Source organism: Mesoplodon densirostris, chromosome 12 (assembly GCF_025265405.1).
Source record: "Mesoplodon densirostris isolate mMesDen1 chromosome 12, mMesDen1 primary haplotype, whole genome shotgun sequence".
Taxonomy (NCBI): domain Eukaryota; kingdom Metazoa; phylum Chordata; class Mammalia; order Artiodactyla; family Ziphiidae; genus Mesoplodon; species Mesoplodon densirostris.
In genome coordinates, this window is record NC_082672.1 from 89,585,710 (window position 1) to 89,607,442 (window position 21,733).

At 40.7% G+C, this 21,733-nt stretch overlaps 1 protein-coding gene across 3 annotated transcripts in view; it reads right to left on the reverse strand.

Moving 5' to 3' along the window:
• Positions 1 to 21,733, reverse strand: part of UBE3D (ubiquitin protein ligase E3D) — a 232,058-nt gene that overhangs the window by 131,685 nt on the left and 78,640 nt on the right. For all 3 annotated transcript variants that reach the window (XM_060114861.1, XM_060114863.1, XM_060114864.1), the window contains exon 9: positions 6,430 to 6,568. In XM_060114861.1, the coding sequence (XP_059970844.1) occupies positions 6,430 to 6,568 (139 nt within the window). The remainder of the gene's footprint in view (positions 1 to 6,429; positions 6,569 to 21,733) is intronic.

Below are 21,733 nucleotides of genomic sequence, written 5' to 3' on the forward strand. Positions count from 1 at the left end.
AAGTATACGCGACCCTTAGTCAAGGCGCTTCATCAGCTTCACCTTCCCCTGTGGAACAGTCTATGACTTCAAATCCATCAAGAGCTGAGGAAGCTTCCCTGACTAAGCCTGTCAGGTGGTAATAGATAAGCTCTATAAAGCTCTTTTGTTTCTTCTCTTCTGCATATTTTCACTGCATTATGCAACCACACAGCATATATATAAAACTATAGTCTGATGAAGTTCAACTTACTTGCCAGGATCCATACTGCTCATATTGCTCCCTTGGCTGAAGGCTGTGGTTCTCTAAAGGATGATATTAATAAAAGAGATACTGGGCTTCCCTGGTGGCTCAGTGCTTGAGAGTCCGCCTGCCAATGCAGGGGACACGGGTTCGTGCCCCGGTCCGGGAGGATCCCACGTGCCGCGGAGCAGCTGGGCCCGTGAGCCACGGCCACTGAGCCTGCGCGTCCGGAGCCTGTGCTCCGCAACGGGAGAGGCCACGGCAGTGAGAGGCCCGCGTACCGCAAAAATAAATAAATAGATAAACAGATAAATAAATAAGTAAATAAGTAAATAAATAAAAGAGATACCGTTGCTGCCATATGGTAAAACTAAGATGTGCAAGACCCAGGGCAATTAGAGAGGACTATTTGGTACTTTCTTTGATGTAACTGCCAGGAGATGGAATACGTAATAGACTCAGAACCAGAAGACCCAGGTTTGAAACACAGCCTTGCGTTTTGGTAGTGACGTGATCTTGCCTACATTACTTACGTTCTACCCCTTTATTATTATTTTCATAAAACAATCTTTTTTTTTTTTTTTTTTGGCCACGCTACGCAGCATGCGGGATCTTAGTTCCCCAACCAGGGATTGAACCTGTGCCCCTGCATTGGAAGCATGGAGTCTTAACAACTGGACCACAACGGAATTCCATGCCCCTTTAAAATGAGGGTTGTTGTGAGGATTTTAAAAAGGATAATGTCTGTGAAAACATTTAAAGGACTGTAGGTTGTAGCAACTTACCTGGGTAAGAAAAAGAAGCCTCAGTTCTGGGGCTCTATGGCCTGGAAAATCCCATCCACACAGTTTGGATGGCTGGGCGCAGTGGGCAGAGCTTGGAGTGAGAGGTAAGGATGCGAATGAACAAAAGGGGCTTCCTGAACTCGGAGCTCAAGGCCGTAGAACATTCCTAATCTCTCAGTTGAGTGTGAGCTCCCCTCGGGAGCTCTCGGTGGGAGTCCAGCCATCGGTTAGGAGAGAGGCGGAGTTGAGCCAGACGGCCCCATCTATTAATGGGAGCCCTTGCCACATGACTACCTAGCGACGCTGTGTTTAGACTGGATGAGGCCCGAGCGAAACAGAAAGGGCAGCACATGCAGACCGGGAAAGCCACGCTCAGCCAAGGGCCTGCCGGGCCTCCGGGCAGGGTCAGTGTGTACCACAAGGGGCCGCAGGCGCATCTTGTTCCTGCTGTACCTTCGGACCAAGGTGGCCCAGACGAGGAGGAGAACCACCTAGTCACCAAAGGGCGAGATGCTATCCTTCTGACAATCCACTAAGCCCGCAGCACTACTTCTCTGGGAGATAAACAAGGCTGACACAAAGACTGAGAATGTGAGCTCTCTGCCTCGGTCACGGTCATCCAAATCTTTCAAGATCGGACAGGACACTGTCTCCCCATCTGTGCTCTGAGAGCATGAATCCCATAAAACGCCCCGAGAAAAAGTCTTCCTGATAGCAAGTTTTAAAAGCATTTACTACATTCTTCAACTAGGAGGGTCACACTGCCCCTGTATATACTTGAAAGGCCCTGAAAAGTCTTGCAGCTAAAAAAAAAGATCTAACTTTGTTTAACCGAACTTCTTTTAATAGGCAACAATATCTGGTGGTTAAGAATGGGGGGTGGAGGTGCGGTCTAGAGCCAGGCTTCGAACCTTCCGTTCCTCCACTCACTAGCTGTGTGAGCGTGGGCAAGCTAATCTCCCTGGCTCAGTTTCTGTACCTGTGGAATGGGAATAATATTGATAATATATACCTTCCTCATGGTGCTTCTCATAAAAATGAAATGAATGAATAAGTACAAATCGTTGAGAACAGGGCCTGGAATACAGAAAGGACTGAATAAATATTAGCTATTTTCATTTGCATTATTATTATCTGATGATTAAATATCTCATGGTTTTTTATGAGTGACACCTACTTACATGCTAAGCAACTTGTGTCCCACGGAACAGGGAAAATCAGGTGTAGCACAAAAAGCCTAACGTAGGAATCAGAGTTTCAGGCTCCAATAACAACTTACCCTTCCTGAGTCTGCTTCTTATTGATAAAAGTAAGGTCACTAGACTAGTTAATCCTTCCAGCTACAATAGTCCAAGATTCTAAGAAAGAGGCATAGAACCATTAAACCCAGCGGCCCTGACCCAGTCCTGGATCCAACCTGGATGCTCTAAGGTCCTACCTTCCAGAGACCTTGTTCAGATTTAAAGTTGCTATTGCAGGACTTCGGGTTAAAAAGCCGGATGCTGCTCACCAAGACGGATGTGGAAACTGCCTTCTGCCACTACCCTCAGAGCTCTGAAGCTCTCAGAGGGGAATCAAACTGGCAGCAGTTACAGCGGCGGCAGCTTCCACCTGCCCCCTCCAAAGGAGCCGTCGACACCCCCAGTCCCCAGTTTCTGGCACCAAAGCATCACTCTGGTTTCCCCTCCTGAGGTCTCCAGGGCTCGGAGGGAGCCTGGACCTGTCTACCGGTCATTCTGCTTATCTTGGATCTTGCCAGCTCCTTCCAAGGTCGACCCCTTCTTCGAGTCTTTCTCATTTGAACAGAGCTCCAGGCTGTCATTTCAGACACCCATCTATGCTCAGTCTTGTTGACATATCTCAAATCTGGACCTTACCCTTGGAGTCCACCCTGTCCCGGCAGGGAAACGGCTGCTGCTTCTGCCCCTGAGGGGGTACTGCTTCTCCCTAGCTCAGTCCTTTGGAATTCTCTAGAATGTCAAGTGGCCATGCCAGTTTGCATTTTACTTGTGCATCCATCCACCCATCTCCAGCCAGCCAGCCAGCCAGCCAATATTTATTAAATGCTTCCTACAGCCGAGCACTGTCCTAAGTTCTGTTGATGCAACACTGAGCAAAAATAGACATTCTCCCTGTTCTCATTCAACACCCATTTTTGTACAGGAAAAAAGACAAACAAAAAAAAAATGAAAAAGCACTCTAAATAGTGAAAAGAGCCATGAAGAAAATAAAACAAGGTGAGATTATAGAATAATGGTGACAGGGAGTGGGGAATTTAGTAAGGGACAGGGGGTGGGGGTGAGGTTAGGTTTCTTAGGGGAAGGGACACCTGAGCCGAGACCTGAAAGACAAGAGGACCCAGCCATGCAAAGCTCTGGTCCAGAGTATTCTCCTGGAAGCACAGAGAACAGGCAGCGCACAGACCCTGCGGCCAGGACCAGCTCGTGAGAGGGAGCAGGAAATAAGGCCAGTGTGACTGGAACAGAGTGAGTGAGACGGAGCGAGCAGGAGATGAGGCCAGAGAGGGAGGTAGGGACAGATACTGCTGGGCTTTGTAGGTCCGGATAAGGAGTCTGGATTTTGTTCTCACTGCAATAGGAAGTCACAGAAGAACCGTAAGCGGGGAGTGACGTGGTTAAGTCCATCCTTCTTGGGGCTGCAACAACTCTGGTATGTGAGTAGCAATACACCAGTGATTCTCAACCAAATTCTACATTCTCTTTGCTCAGAATCATACCAGGGATATGAAGGTACTGGACCAGAGCGGAAGTGAAAAGTATAACAAAACCACCCGACGATAGCCCTGTTAGCCTGGGGGAAATGTTGCACTATAATTTAAGAAGTTAGAATTTCATATACATTAATGGCTCTAACTAATAAGATAAACCCTTCCTTCTGGGATTTGGCAGTGATAAGAGCTCAGGCAGTAGTGCTGTCTGAATCCTCAGAAACCTAAAATAACATTTTTACAGAAAAAGCAGCATTGCTCAGAGTAACTGACTCGCCCTGCAAAGTTAGAGAACTGGAAATGTAAAGATGTATCTTTAACAATAACAATAACAATAGTCCTTCTACTATTTTACAGCTCTTGCCAACACGGCTCTTTAAAAAAAAAAAAAAAAAAAAAAAAAAACCCCGCACTAAAGTGAGTTTCCACTTGAAGAAATCAATCCCCAACACGGGCAACATCAGCAGCCCGGTTCCTTGCCACTGTAATAACTGATGAGGTAGGTGTTCCAAAGATGAAAAAGCAGAGCATCTCTTTCTAATCCTGACAGACATCCTCCCCTGTTCACTGATCCTTTATCTTAGAGTGAAGACCTGCGTGGGGAAGTCAGTTCCTGGTGTGTCCTTGATAAGAATGAACCTTTCCAGGGGTAAGGGCAAGCACAAGATCTCTTTAGCAGACGCTGTTTGTGAAACCGCGCCCAGCTTCTCTGTACCTTGGAAACTGGGAAAAGTGTGTGTGCCCCTGACAATCATATTCAGCAAATGCACTGAAAGCAGAAGCACAGTCAGTAATAGAGAAGGACAGTCGGCAATTAACATCCTGACGGTGAGAGCTCCTGTGACGAGAGGCGCCGGGAGCGAACACGGATGGCACGCAGGGCAGGCCAGGCTTTCGTGCCTGTGTGTGTACGTGTGCTCCAGGTGCGCGCCTTGAAGGAGCTGGGTTTCCTCTTCTCCTGGAGAAGAAATACAGATTGGGCCTCCTCTCAAATCCCCCACGCCCGACCTAGATTACTCTTTTACCTTTAATCTCTTTAAGACTTGCGCGGAGGCTACCTTGTAATAAAATGATTCTAGATTTATATCACCCATGGATGACAGTTCTATCTCCCCCCATAGGCTGTAAAATCCTCCAAGTCCAAGTCATCTCTTTTGCTCTTCACTCACCCGTCATATAAAAACTTCCAACAGTGTAGAAGGGAGTGAAATAAAAAATAATTGTCTTCCAGCCTCGCTCCCCAAAGACAACCACTGTTAAGTTTCTCGCATCTCCCATAAAAGTTTGTGGGTGAACTTTTGTGTTATTCAATGTTCAATCCAAACAGCAAAACTTAGAAGAAATATGGATTGATACACAGAATTTTAAATCAGTTCCAGTTCAGGGCAGTAGACAAATAATTACAATAATCACATAATAAGGGGGTGTTGTGGACATTCCAAGGCAGATATGACCACTCACACCCCGTCCACCTCCTGGGGCTTCGGCGAGCACTGAATTTGGGTAGCAGAAGCTGTGACCCAGCATAAGCCTGGTGAGTCCAGCTCTGTCTCTAACATGCTGGCTACTCCCTGGCCAACTGACTCCATCTCTCTGGGTCTCAGTTTCCTCTCCTACAAAACGGGAAGGTGTTCTCTCTGGTCCTTGAATCTAGGAGCTTCAAGCTGATCATCGAGTAATGATAAATTCAAACAGGTATGACACAGCCAAAGTCCAAAATGTGTGTATCAGGAAGAAAATCACAGAGACAATCAATGTAACAGAGTACCAGGAGAATACGATGCAAATGATTATGGAGCAGTTACTATTATTATTCTTTTTACCAAATTCCTGAGCTATATTTCATAGGAAAATCCACGTCTTGTTTTACCACAGAGATGCACCAAGCAATATCCACCAATTCTGAAGTTATCTTAGGACACATCATCAACCCTTCAGAAGTAGAAACAAGCCACCCACATTCAGTCCTTTCTCAGCAATGCACGTGGCCTGCTCAACAGGCTCAGAGGGCTTGGGAATATGTTTCCAATGCTGAGAGTCACAGATGAATTCAATAACATTCAGTAGCTATATGGTCACAAGTGAAGTGACCAGCCAACATATGAATTCTCATATGCCACCTTGGTGACAACTACCAGGGAAGGCGTCTTCCTGCTGGTCAGTCCACATGTGTTGTTGTTCTGTACTGCTCTGACCAGGAGCACAGATAAATACCCAGAGAAGGGAGGGAGTGGGGAGAGAGGGGAAAGGTGCCGAGAGCGGGGCGGGGAGGATGCAGCCACCGTTCAACCTCCATTCGGCAATCTGACTGCAAGCTAAAAGCAGCAAAGATACTAATGACGGCCAAAAATCCTTGTTCTAGGGCAAAGCTGGGAAAAGGGAAGTGGCATTCACAAGTGTCTTTGCAGAATGTTCTCGCCTCTTCTCTCAGAGGCAGGAAAGATGGAGATGACGAGAACAAACCCCGGGTTAGAGAGACGTGGGTTCGGCCACTAACAGACAATTATCTAAATCAGTCCTGAGGCTCCATTTAGAAAGAGACAGAACAAGGCAATACATGCGTTGTGCTTGTTCTTACTATCCTGTGAAAATGTGGGTTTCCATAGGCTAGCGCCTGTTAAAGACAGGATCCTTAAAAAACGATAACAAGTCAAACTGAGAAATCACACCGTGGTAAAGGAGCCATGCCTTACCTGGAAAGAATTCATGCAGCGGAGGGAGGGAGGCAACGTGGCATTACTCCTTGACAATATCAACAGCAGCTCCAAGCAGGTTGCAGTGGGCAGGGTTAGGCAGTGGACACTGATGTCACTTTCCCACGAGCTGGCGAGCCTGAAACACACCAATATGTGCAACTTCATCATTGCATCCGGTCAGACGTATTTCAAAAATCTGATGTAAGGAGAAAACTTTTGGTTGTGGGAGAGAAAGAGCGATATACAAGAAATAGAAATAAAATGGTTATACTAAAAATTCACAGAGGACATGTACAAGACATTTTTATAGTGTTTTTGATAGAAAACAGAGGGATTAGGCAATTTTTTTTTCAGGTCAACAGCTCATACTCAAAGTTTAAGAGTTGTATGAAATTCAGTCTCATTTGTGAGGGACCTATTGGGGTGGGGGGTCAATAGCTAACACATCAAACGCTTCCTTTGTTCTACGCCCTGTTCCGCATGTAGTAAGCTTGTTCAACCCCAGATAGCTATGAAATGGAACTACTGTTATCCCATTCTCCAGATGTGGAAATTCTTTCTGACCTGGATATGCCCCATGAAATATCTGGTTCTGTTTTTTTTTTTTCCAGACTTTTAAAAAGTGATAGAATCCTTTTATCAATAATTCTTATAAAAGCCCCTGTTCATAATACAGACAAGAGTGAAGCTGCTCTCTTGGAAGGGAAGGGCTGGCGGAAGATCCCGTCATCTTCCAGAGAGGCCCGTGAAGCAGCTCTGTTACTTCCTGTGCGACTTACTCGAAAATCCTCTCACCAGGGACATGAGGGAACAGAGGGCTAGAAAAGTAAAGAGACCTGTCTGAGATGAGGCAGATGTTTAGAAAACGCTGTGTCTGGCTCTGAATCCTGGTTTCCTGACTTCCCATCTAGTGCTTAAAGTAAAGGGAAAATCAGGAAAGCATTAAGAGAATACAACGTACTAAGAAAAGCATGAGTCTTATGCTATCAACTCTTCTATTTACTTGAGTATTTCCTGCCTGTGCCCCTACCAAAGTGCCTCTTATCACTGTCCTAATTTTGAAAGAGTAATATGTGTGTACTTTAAATATATTTTTTCTCTTAAAAATACATCTTTGCCTTTCCTTAAACCTCTCTCTGTAAAGGTACCTTTAACCGAATCAGTGGTGACTTCTGGAAGTTGAGAGCATCAGTGGTTGAGGGCATAAGGGATTTAACACTGTCTATGACGAGCCATAGCAGATGCTTTAGCTGTGTGGTCCACCAGGTTACTTAGGCTGATACATCTCTGATGCGTGGTGGGGAGTTAACTCTGCAGCATTTGCCTACTATCTGGACTGCGATAGGACACTGTCCACTTTCCTAAAAAATGGTCTATTTCAGCAAGTGCACAGTTGAGTGCTTTTTCTATGTTTTAAAAATTACTCTTTTCTATTGATTGGCTAAGTTATTCTTTCTGCTTTTACCAAGTATATAACATTCCCCACATTTCACTGGCATGGAAGTAAAAATCTTGCTGTCTTTGGTAAAAGTCAAGTGTCGTACTAGTGCGGTGGCTTCAAGCTCATCCTCCCCTCCCCCTTCCTTAGGACCCACAACCACATGGTTACTTTCTATTCCCTGAACTGCAATATACTACACATGCTGTGTCTTGCTCATACAGTCTTCTGAGCCTAGAAGGCTGTTATCCTTACTGGTGAACTTATGTTCATCCTGCAAGAACCACGTAGGTAACACTTCTTAGAAACATCCTCCTGTTTCCCTTATGGGAATTAACTACTTGCTTAATACGGTAACTTGTAGCTATTACAATCCTTAACCACCACCCTCCTTGCATTCTTTTTTTTTTTTTTTTTTTTTTTTTGCGGTATGCGGGCCTCTCACTGTTGTGGCCTCCCCCGTTGCGGAGCACAGGCTCCGGACGCGCAGGCTCAGCGGCCATGGCTCACGAGCCCAGCCGCTCCGCGGCACATGGGATCCTCCCAGACCGGGGCACGAACCCGCATCCCCTGCATCGGCAGGCGGACTCTCAACAACTTGCGCCACCAGGGAGGCCCCTTCCTTGCATTCTTATCTGGGCTGTGTCTACATCTCTGACTCATCCTAGATCAGACATGAGCAACCATGGCCTGTGGATTCCTCTAACTCTACAGCTAGTGTGGAAATAAAGATAAGATTAGTGTTGTTGTTCCTCAGATACACCCAGGTGTTGACTTTTTTAGTGGCTAAAAGCGATAGTGATTTTTCACTTTTATTGTATGTGCAATCAACAACTTAAGTTTTCAGAATTGATACCGCCTGCCCTGTCACCCACAATAGGGCTGACTAAAGCTCTTTTCATTCTGAAATTTTTTTCAGTGTCTTGAAAAGGTATTTGCTTGTTCTGAATTGGATCTCTTGCCTCAACAAGAGGAGGCCTGGAGCGTGAATGTCCCTTGGGGACTCATCTGTGAAACCCCCAAACCTAACCCTGGCTCATCATGCCACAGACCGTCAGCAAGGGTGTCCCCCAAGACGAAGGGAACACCGCAACCTGGCCCGGGGCTGCTGCAGCTCATAGTGAAGGGTCCTGCCAGTCAGAGATCAACTGAAGCCACTTTCACTTTTCATCATTTTCTTCTCCTCTTTTGGCAGTAATCATATGTGCAAGAGAAAGAGGAAATGGTGAATTATACAAATAAATCGTTTCAGAACAGAGTTATCTTGGCTTATGGCTATAACATGCTCTCCATATTGAATGCTTAAATGTGACAAGTCTCAGGCCTTAGGTTGCTTCTGATTATCATCTCACCTGTGCCTACCCATCCAGACGGGCGGGCCAGGCACTCTATTGATGGTTGTTGTGTCTAATCCTACAGCAGCCCTGAAAGGCAGGCATGTTCATCCCATTTTGAAGTTGAGGAAACCAGAGGTCAGAGAGTTTAAGTGATGGTCCAGCATCATGCAGCTGGTGGGTGATGGGGCCAGGATTCGCTCAAGCAAGCCCGAATTCAAAGCCTTGCTCTCTCCCCATCGTACCACACTGATCTCTGAAGACATCGTAAGTAGCATTATCCTCTCCAAACAAAGCACAAGGAGGACCTTAGTAAAGGAATCTGCCAACGCCTGTTTCTTCTGCATTTTAACTCTTTAGCTAGTAAAAGATAGAGTTAAGAGTATCTTCATTTTTCTGTAGGAAAATATTTTATCCTTTATAAGCTGCTACTTTATTACATATATATTCTAAAACTTGAATAAGAAAGGTGGTAAGATGGACATGGGAAAATACACCTATGTCACAGTAAGCGAAAATAGTTCTACAGTGAGAAAAAAAATTAGGAGGCAACACAAATATAAGTGGTTATTTCCATGAGAGGAATATAATAACCTGTTTCTTACACTTTCTTCTTTATTCTTTCTTATTTTCCAAGTGTTATTTTTTTATAATCAGAAACAAGTTAATGCTATGATGTTGATGTGATCTGTGGTGCAGACAAAGGAATGTTTAAATGCTGTTTAAAGGTATCAACATGCTGCTAAGTGGCTAGGGTGTGACCTATCAAAAAGGACACTCAAATAGAAAATAAAATACATTAGCACTGCCTTGTCACTCACCAGCAAGTGATCTTGGATAAGCCAAGTTTCCTCATAAGATCTTGGAGTTTATACATAACCTAACCAATGTACCAAACCACCAAAATTTACATAAAAAGGACATTCATTCCACAAATGATAACCATAGTCACAAAGAAAAAATACAGCTATACATGTTAATTAGTCATGTTTCTCTGTAATTATAAGTATGTGTATGGCATGTAAATCCAAAACTAGCATTTTTAAAAATAAATTTATTTCTTTATTATTTATTTTTTTAATTTATTTATTTTATCGATTTATTTTTTTGGCTGCATTGGGTCTTCGTTGCTGCGTGCGGGCTTTCTCTAGTTGCGGCGAGCGGGGGCTACTCTTCATTGCGGTGCGCGGGCTTCTCACTGCGGTGGCTTCTCTTATTGCAGAGTACAGGCTCTAGGCGTGTGGGCTTCAGTAGTTGCAGCGCGGGGGCTTCAGTAGTTGCAGCACACAGGCTCAGTAGTTGTGGCACACGGGCTTAGTTGCTCCACAGCATGTGGGATCTTACCGGACCAGGGTTTGAACCCGTGTCCCCTGCATTGGCAGGCAGATTCTTAACCACTGCGCCACCAGGGAAGTCCCAAAACTAGCATTTTTAATCCAATCTTAAAGTATTCTGTGATTTAACAATTTTTATCTCTATTGAAGCTCAGAAAGGTGAAGAATGTTGTCCTGATCACATAGTCAGTAAGTGATGGAGAAGAAACTCAAGTATGTTCCTCTCCATCTAAATCTCATTCTTTTTTTGCTATATCATAAACAGAGCAAAAGCATAGTAGATATTTTTTAATAAATTTTATCCAAAATAAATAGAGAGGTCCAAGGGCAAATAATGGGATAAATTTTATTTATTTTTTATTTATTTTGCTTTATATAAATTTTATTATTAGAGTTTGAAAGCAGATATATCTGATATTTATCAAGTTTTGCAATGAGAGAAGAAAATTTTACTTACTCTGATCTAAATCCTATTTCCTGAGTCCTCTTTGGGATAAATTTTAGATATCTCAGAACATGTCATTTTTTAATACTTTGAACAGCCTTATTTTTGACATCAGATAATCCAGCTGGACCTAATATGGCTCTCAAATCCTAATATTCATCCTATCCTTTTTTTTTTCCCCTCAGTACACATTTCATTTGCCGAGGACTTATTTTTTTAGTGTTAAGATTTATAAATTTTCTTTACAATTTTAATTGCATAAAACATTACTTTAATCACATGAAACATCCACATCTGTGGAGAAAGAGAGAAAGTAATACATGAAAAATGAAAATAGCTGTTTTGGAAAGTTAGAGCTATGGTTAGGTTTTCCCCCAAACTTCAGTTAATGTTTTTATTTTATTTTTTTAATTTAGGAAGAAAGAAATGAGAACAGGAAGGAAAGAGGGAGAAAATTCAGTTTATCTTAATATAAGTACCAAACTCATTATGTATTATTTAGGGCATGTGTTGTTTAAGCCAGAGCTGATACTTGAGACGATCCACCCATGGCTCAAATATCAATACAAATTTCTGTTAATGATATAACATTTTAATAAACAGGAGTCTAATAATCCAGAATCTGGATTATTTCTGGTATTTCCTACAAAGACATCATAGACCTAAATCACATTAGACCTATAAAGTCAACAAGATACTTCAAACAGAATAATGAATAGGTTTCAATTGAAACCTATTTCCGTGATTTTTAAAGCACTGGGAGAGGAAAAGCCTTCCTAGGAGACCAGAGCTGTCAGCCAGGTGACCTTAGTCTAAGAGACCAAATGTGAGCAGAGGACACACCATCTTTATTTCTAAACTTCTGCCTTGACAAAATTCCCTAGAGAAGCAGCTATGGCCTATCTATTTTTAAAGAGGCAATGAGAAGGAGAAAAAAAGTCATTTTCCATCACTTCTAACAAAAATAGTGAAACTGAGAATGAATCAAACACCAATCAATACTAAGAAAAGAACCTGAGAAAATACAAAGGTGATACAGTCTTCTAGGAAACATAGAGGTCATTTAATGTAACAAAGGCAAAAATGACAAATAGAGATCATATAACACCTCTGCCAAAAATTACAATTATATCAAAAGAGTCCAACACACTGTAATACGGTACAAAAGGGCTCAACTTGAAAATATTTAACTTAAATCTCATGTTTCTCATATATTAGTAGTTGATTTGGACACTTCAGTCCTAGAAAGACCTAAAAAAGCAAACAGCCTTTATTAATGATGTTGAAATATAATATTGTTTCTACCTGTAGATTCTTAAAATTCAATTTCAAAGCTTTAACAATGATAATCTCATTAATTTAAGCTGTCAAAATACCAAATCAGGCAAATGACCAAAACTTAGTGCTAGAATCATTAAAAACATACAACTATTTAACACATAATTTGGACAAAGAGTCAAAAATTTTTAAATTCTTATATTGTCAAGAACACAAAATTCTGCAACAACTAAATGTACTGGCATATCTGTTATGATAAGCTGTATTAACTCCATCATTTTAAATATTTAAAAAGTACTAATTCATAAAAATAGAACGTGAAAACTGCACATACCAACTACTGCTTATAAATTTCAAAATAAGGTCCAAAATAAGTGATGAACAGTATTTCTTTGAAATTACAGTGTTTTCTTTGAAAATCACAGGAAAAAAATGAGCTTTTTAAATCATAAATGTCAAAACAGTTCTTCCACTCTCTTTGAATTAAAGGGCTCTTGAGAGAAGAGATTTTGGTACACAATTCCTGAAAGCTATGGCTTTCAAACTTTGCTCCTAAGACCTATAAGCTTATCAAGAGAGAGATATAAACTTCTTTCTCTCTCCCATGTATCAGAAAGCACGGGGAAAATGGTTCTGCTTAAATAAGACACCAACAAGGCAATCTCAAAATTAAGTGTATTAATTCATGCCAAAAAATAATAAGAGATTTTGCTTTTTGTAAATGACTGTAATATTGCAAGATACCACTTGTTGAGAACATCAGACTGGCATAATCTTTATCACTAAAGAAGAGAACTGACCCTATGAACATGCCTGCCAGAAACTTCATAATTAGAAGTATTATCATTAGAGATATCATAATTTAAAGAAGTACATCTAAAGAGGCCAGTTAGTCCTTCAGAGTTTTTAAAACGTTTTGGTGTAGAAAATGTCAAGTATACAAAAGGATATTTGGAAGAAAATAAATTAAAAAACTTATACCATATTCAAAATTAAAGTCAAGATGTGTTAATGGCCTAAATGTAAAAAACAAATCTATAAAAAAGAATCTTACCAGAAAAATCTAAGAAACTACAACAAACTCATAAGCCATAAGGGCTTTATTTATTTTTTAAATGGTATTGTTAATAAACAAAAAATCTTTAAAAATCACAGGCAGAGGGCAGAAACCATTGTGATGGAAAGAACTACTACATATTTATAAAAGAAGGACAAAGGATAAAAATTCATTTTTTAAAAGGTTTTCAAGTAGTGATTTCCAAACCATTTGAACGTCACGGGTTTCTGTGATAATATGATTAAAACTATGAAGTCTCTCCCTACAACGATGTTTGTTTGTTTATTTATTTATTTATTTTTTTATTTTTATTTTTTGCGGTACGTGGGCCTCTCACTGTTGTGGCCTCTCCCGTTGCGGAGCACAGGCTCCGGATGCGCAGGTTCAGCAGCCATGGCTCACAGGCCCAGCCGCTCCGCGGCATGTGGGATCTTCCCAGACCGGGGCACGAACCCGTGTCCCCTGCATCGGCAGGCAGACTCTCAACCACCGCGCCACCAAGGAAGCCCTCAATAGTGTTTATTTATACAAAGAAAATTTTGCACAGAATTTATATTGTTTCTTAGACCACCCAATTCCTCAAGGCCATTCATGCCCTCCTTTCATATATACATGGAATCATACAATATATGAACTTATTTTTCCTGGCTTCGCTCACTTAGCATAATGTTTTTAAGATTCATGGACCTCAGCATAAGAACCACTTATTTTTAGGTCAAAATCTGATTTCTAATTTACCATATTTGATAACATATTTTAAAAGTTCCAACTAATTATACATCGTAGTATTTGTGTTAGCATATTTTAGTAAGTATAACCAGTTAGAAAAAATTTTTGAAGCATTTTAAAGAGAAAGTCTCCTGGCTCACATTTTTATCTCAATCCCATTACCAGAGGAAGTTAGTTGAAAAGTAGACGAGAAATGCATTTCCAATCCTTTAAACACTTTCCTGAGTAACTGAAGTCCATGTATGAGGTTGGGATGTAATGAATTAGGTCCACTCTGATGACATTCTCATAAATAAACATCACACTGGGGCTCCCTAGCTTCCCTGTCCCATCAGGTGCCACCGCAGCCAACACGTCCATTGATCAACACTACCTACTCTGTCCCACAGTTTAAGTCCTTTGCTAATGTGGATGGAAAAGTGCTTATGATGCATGAAGTACAAAGCAATGGATTAAGACTTCTTCTTTTATTATTTCCTAGGCCTGGTATAACAAACAGGTTATCTTCATTTCTCAGTTCAAATCGGTTGGCAGTGACTGTGTTGAGATGTCCAGTGAAAACACATTTGGTCTCAGCAGAGAAGAGAGAGATGATATATTGGGGCTGTATCAGCCCGTGGCTTCAGAAGGGGTGTTTCCTGGTGGCTTGCACCATCCACCCCTCCTCTCTCCTGCCTTTACTGAATACCATCATCTTCAGCATCCCTGGCTACTCTTTATAACTCTTCCTAAGTCCACTCTCAGATGGCCTTCTCTTGAAAATCCAGACACTCTTCCTTCACGAGAGGGCAGTTGGCAATGGTGTAATTCATTTAGATGAATCAGGCCTGGCCAATCTTGGTATCCCAGCTATTAGCAACTGGACTGCATGACCCTACATCACAAGTGGCTCTCTCTGCTTCATCAGAAGATACATCCTGATGACTAAAACTTCTGTCCCTCTATGAGGAGAGATGAGAATCCAAATGTCAAGATCACTAACTTACACATGTCAAAGTAACTCTGGTAACGTGAAAGCCCAGATGGCCACACCCATTTCAGGTAAGGTCAGAGAATCAATTTCCAAGTTATCTTGCATAGAGAAAATTCACTTCTACCAACTTAAATTCAATTCCCCTGTAACAATTTGACTCTTCTGTACCTTAATAAAATGAATATAAACCATAAGGTCTACCAGGTCAGGCCATAGAGTCTCCTAAATTTTATATCTATCATTTACCCATTAGCAGACCCTAAAGAGATGTGATCATGGAGACTGGCAAGTATACTCCAAAGTTCTATTCAAAGGTTTTATGGATTAAGAAGTAGCCCCCAGGTGAGCACCTTGAGTCAAAGAGGGAAATGTTTGACTAAATTTTTCCAAGGCAAAATTTTTCCAAGGCAGAAAGAGATCTTGTTAAATGAAAGCTTTTGGAACCTGAGAGCAATTTCACTGAAACCCCCAAAGGCCACAATTTTTTTTAAATTATTAAATATATAGTTTCCCTTTCTTTGCCACCATACCCTTGAAATGAGCTATCTCTGATAACTGGCTTTCACTATTCTACATTCTGTTCATTTTGGAGAGGCTATTCTCAATATTTGGGACCAAAGTATGAAAAAGACACTGAAAATGTGGGTAATCATCCCTGTATAAATGTGTGTGTAAGTGGGGGTGGGAATGGGGTATTAAATGTGGGATACTCAAGAAATCAGTATTCTAGAAAGGTTTTCAAGTTATTCTCAGGAACTAATGAAAGGCAGTTAAGCACCTGAATTTACTGACATTAGGGGAGCTACAAAAGCTAACTTGTCTTTTTTTTTGTTTTTTAACAGCAATACAACACAATGTGAATAGAAAAATGTTGCCATCCTCCGAACAAATTTATAATATAATTAGAAATTATTTGTGAATGTTAAAATGAGGAAAGCTTGCATTTTTTAGCCTAAGAAATAGGAAGATAGCAACACAATGCTTCTTGATGGTCCAACCAGAAAAGCTTTTAATACCTTACTTTAAAATAACAAAAATATTTCATTTATAACCAAAGTTTTTTTGTTAAATTATTATTACTTTTTATTTTATATTGGGGTAAAGCTGATTTACAATGTTGTATTAGTTTCAGGCGTACAACAAAGTGGCTCAGTTATGCATATACATATATTCATTCTTTTTAAGATTCTTTTCCCATTTAGGTTATTACAGAATACTGAGTAGGGTTCCCTGTGCTCTACAGTTGTTGATTGTCTATTTTGTATATAGTAGTGTGTATATGTTAAAGCCGAACTCCTATTTATCCCTCCCCCCAACCTTTCTGCTTTGGTTACCATAAGTTTGTTGTCTACATGTTTTCTGTGAGTCTGTTTCTGTTTTGTAAATAAGTTCATTTGTATCATCTTTTTAGATTCCACATATAAGTGATATCATATGACATTTGTCTCTTCTCTGACTTACTTCACTTAGTATAATAATCTCTAAGTCCATCCATGTTGCTGCAAATGGCATTATTTCATTCTTTTTAATGGCTGAGTAATATTCTATTGTATATATGCACCACATTTTCTTTATCCACTCCTCTGTCAATGGACATTTAGGTTGCTTCCATGTCCTGGCTATTGTAAATAGTGCTGCAATGAACATTGGGGTGCATGTATCTTTTCGAATTATGGTTTTCTCCAGATATATGCCCAGGAGTGGGATTGCTGGGTCATATGGTAACTCTATTTTTAGTTTTTTAAGGAACCTCCATACTGTTCTCCATAGTGGCTGCACCAATTTATATTCCCACCAACAGTGCAGGAGGGTTCCCTTTTCTCCACACAGTCTCTGGCATTTATTGTTTGTAGATTTTTTGATGATGGCCATTCTGACCGGTGTGAAGTGATACCTCACTGTAGTTTTGATTTGCATTTCTCTAATAATTAGTGATGTTGAGCATCTTTTCATATGCCTCTTGGCCACCTATATGTCTTCTCTGGAGAAATGTCTATTTAGATCTTCTGCCCATTGTTTGATTGAGTTGTTTGTTTGATATTGAGCTGCATGAGCTGTTTGTGTATTTTGGAGATTAATCCCTTGTCGGTCACTTTGTTTGCAAATATTTTCTCCCATTCTGTGGGTTGTGTTTTTGTTTTGTTTATGGTTTCCTTTGCTGTGCAAAAGCCTTTAAGTTTAATTAGGTCCCATTTGTTTATTTTAGGGTTTTTTGTTAACTTATTGATACAAACTTTCAAAACCTGTAAACTTGCTTCAGTTAGTGAAAGAAACATACATTTTCAGTGAAAGTATACTTTTGATACCTAAGTTCATCTCTTATTAACATCCCAAGCATCATCTTCGATTCTGCTTTCTAATTACTTACAACATTGAGTTTTAGAAACTAGCAAAAATAAGTCACTACTTCAAAATATGAAACCCCCCAAAATGAAGACCTAAATGATGACTGCAGATCTACACTGACATGGAAAGACAGTCACGCTATTTTGACAAGTTAAAAACAAAGCAAAAGAAGAATAAAGAACAATACATAAAGCTAAAATTAATTAATATAAAACTAAATCTTCTAGCCATATCTTTTTGTGTAATGTACATAAAGAGGTATATACAAGGAAGAGTGCCAAAATGTTAACAGCAGTTTCCTACGGGGACTGAAATTATAAGAATTCTGCTTGCTCTCTTATACTATATTTTCCGGTATTGTTTCAAATGTTTACAATGAATATGACTATTTTGGTGATCATATAAAAAGTCAAGCTATTTTCATTTTGAAAATATATGAAATGAAACCTATCTTTGAATGTTTAAAATATATATTAACATTACATAAAGTAAAATTAGTTTTTATGCAAGAAATCAACCAAATCATCTTATAAGTACTTTAAACCTTTAACTTAAAAATTTACTGAAACTAACTTAATCAGCCGTTTTTTCCATGAAAAAAAGTACTTGAGATGGTAAATTTGGAATCCAAGATTTTCATCACTGTCCGCGATGTCACTCAAGTTGCTCTAGACATTAAAAATCTGTTGCCTGCAAATTGACAAACTCGGTGGTTGCTATTAACAGCATTTTTTGCTTAGAAAACAAAGAATACAAAATAAATATACAAATGACTGACTGCTCGAGGTGACTTGAGCAGGTATATTACGTATTATTAGGAGATGTGAATAAAACTGGGGAGACAGGGCTTCCCTGGTGGTGCAGTGGTTGAGAGTCCGTCTGCCGATGCAGGGGACACGGGTTCGTGCCCCGGTCCAGGAGGATCCCACATGCCGCGGAGCGGCTGGGCCTGTGAGCCATGGCTGCTGAGCCTGTGCGTCTGGAGCCTGTGCTCTGCAACGGGAGAGGCCACAGCGGTGAGAGGCCCGCGTACCGCCAAAAAAAAAAAAAAAAAAAAAAAAGAAAGAAAAGAAAAAACTAGGGAGACTTTTTTTTTTAAAGTGCCAGGAACAAAAAGCTTGCATCCAAGGAACATAGGCAAAATTATTTCAGGTAATTTCCATGAACTTGGAACAAGGTAAAAGCCCATGATAGTTGCTTTTGCACTTTGCCAAAATAAACAAGAGAGTGTGGTTTCTTCGGAAAATCAGTGTCCGACCTCGCAATCAACCTAGCATCCGTTCACCTTTTTGTTATGTCCAATAAAATCATAATAACAGCCAATCTGCCTGATGCTATGATCCCATTAGGCTGTGTCACCTAAGCAGAGCCAGCTTAAGTCTAATCAGACCAAACAGCTGTTTTCACAGTTGGGTTTCTCCAAACTTAAAATATTCTATTCCTGACCGTGCCTAGCGACTCAACGGTTAACACAGCTGCTCAAGTTGAAGAGTTAAAACCAAGTGTACATACAGTCTTCCTCCCATCTGCAACTGCTTTGAGATTCTTCCAGAATAGAAGTTCCCAAACTGAAGTGCATCTTGACATCTCCCCGACCTGTTTAAAGTGCCATGCTTGTGCTGCTTCTACCTCTGGGCTTCAGCCAACATTTCTGCCATCAGCCTCTCTCTTGGTGTTTGCCTTCTGTCACCTCCGTACTCTGCACCATAATTGCCAGCTGGTGGTTCTGTGCTTCCCTCCTTAGAAATATCATCTTCTCTCTATTGTCTCAGAATCAGAGGTGGAAACTCAGAAGTGCTCAGATTCCACTAAGTGATATACGACTTCCAGTGACTTACATTAGTACTATCAAGGTTCATTGTTGAAGAAAGATCCTTAAAGATAATCCAAAATTGCTCAGTGGCTACAGGTTTTCATTTGTGGTCACTTCATACATGTCTTCAAAATTCTGCATTGGTCACCATGCTCTCCCTCAGATGTGTCTGTTTGTCCAATTCTTTTGACTCATTCTTTAGCATAGAAACCTATCCACCAACAATCATATTATCAACAATAAGTTTTATCTGTCTATTCATCTCCCTACCCTACCTTTCTATCCATGGATTCAGCCATTTATCCATCTACTTTCTCATCTTAAAATTTCTGCCAACTGGACTGGACACACCCAAGCTAAATCGACGCTGATAAGCTCTTAAAGTCTGCAAAAGATCTTGCCCCTGATTTTGTAACATTTGCTTTCTCCCCTCACAATGTCCTCATTCCCCATAATTGTACTGCATCACAGATATTTTAAAATCTTAACTCCCAGGGTCTGTCTGAGAACAGATTCACTGCAGTACCCAGACTCATCAAACCAGAAGATACCTACGAAGAAGCTGAGCAAGTTTCAAAATTGCAAAATTTTTCCTGCGGCAGCTTCGGCTCTTCTGCTGGATTACGTACGAGTGATTTGGGCACATTAGCCTTGGAAACAACCTCTCTCCTGTGTCCCACTTCTCAGCATGGGAGGGCAGAAGTCAAAGCCTTCAACAAGTGCAGACGCCATAAATGAAAAGGGCTCACAGACCTTGTACCAGGTGACACTGTCCTGGGGCAACTCGACTCCGATGGAGACACTGGAGTGCTCTGGGAAACAGGACTCTTGGGCTGGAAGCCATTTCAATAAGTCATGCCACACCCTAAATTACCAGCATAGTAGAGCTGAACTTTTTCAGTTAAAGGAGACTTTGAAATACTGGCTCCGCTGTTCACTATCCCATTCCCATCACATCAGTGCTGAAGACACTAGCCCCAAAGTTCCTGCACTTTATTTCTGAGTCACTCTGCAGAACAGGATTCATTCTCCCAGCTTACGGTATTATTAGGATCAGTTTTGCTTTCCAGGGCTAAACATAGAAAAGTTTTCATTTTTAATAAGAGCTTAGATAAATAACCCTAAATCCCGAAGGGCCTCATTAAAGCAGCCTCATAAAAGTTTTACACTTGCATATGAGTTAAAAAAAAAAAAACCCAAAAAACTGTCTACCTAGCAGTTTGCGCTCCCGCTGACTTCTCTAGCCTTGGGGAAGTCATTGTTGAAATTCATGTCTTGCTATTTCAGACGATTTAAAGCAGTCTATTATGATAAGTCACCATGAAATACACCAAATGAAAGACACTGTTCAAACAAAAATCTCAATTTTAAAATACACAAAATACACACAACGCACTCATCCGTATGTTTAAATAGCATTAAGGTTCTGGTACGGTACTCATCTAGCCACATACTTTATCCTCAGAGCCTACGATGCAAAAACATATTTTGTATGAGGTGATCTGTTTTCCCTTTCTTTTCTTTAGGAGGTCATTTCAACACATTCTGACTCTACCCTGGAGAATTAAAGTCTAGGCAGGAAACTTCCAACAAAATTGGAAACTAAATCAGTTGGAATAAGAAGAACATAAGTAGTGGGCAATGTTAACATTTTATCATCTCTCTTACCAGACCTGGAATGATCCAGACTGACACGGGATACATTTAAAAGGTGAGAGAGTGGTTGGAAACAGAACAGAATCTCATAGGTTCAAACAATGAAACACCAGAAATGGCTCCTTAAAAATGCCTCCGTTGGGCTTCCCTGATGGCGCAGTGGTTGAGAGTCTCCCTGCCGATGCAGGGGACACGGGTTCGTGCCCCGGTCCGGGAAGATCCCACATGCCGCGGAGCGGCTGGGCCTGCCTGTGCTCCACAACGGGAGAGGCCACAAAAGTGAGAAGCCCGCGTACCACAAAAAAAAAAAAAAAAAAAAAAAAAAAAAAAGCCTCCGTACCTAGCACATCACCTTGCAACATGTAAGTGTTCAATAAATATTTGCTAAATGAATTTTTAAAAATCATTTTCTGCCATTTTTATTCCATTACAGGACTATCATCCTCAGTACTTCTCAGACCTTGGAATCAGTGATCAGGAATCTTAACCCGATTCTAAAAGTTTGTTACATTTCAACAATAGATACCCAAGAGTAGAAACCTGAGAGGAATTAAACCTCCCTGCAATATTCCTAACATGTGACTGTACGGTCTTGGCTTGAATATCTCCAGTAACAGGGAGACTCACTGCAAAGAAGTGCTTTAAGTGAAATCTATTCACAACTGGAGCCCTTCAGAAAACATCTGACATCTAACTCTTTCTCCTAACTTTTCTCTAAGCTAAACATTCTCCATTTCCTCGTATCATACAGATGAATCTCATTACCATTCTAGTTTTTCAACTTGGTGACCATTTATTAAAACAGCCCTACCACGATCTTCATCTTCAGTGCAGAATGAAAGTTTGCATAGTAACTCTTATGTTATCAGACACTTTCAATATATTAGTTCATTTAATC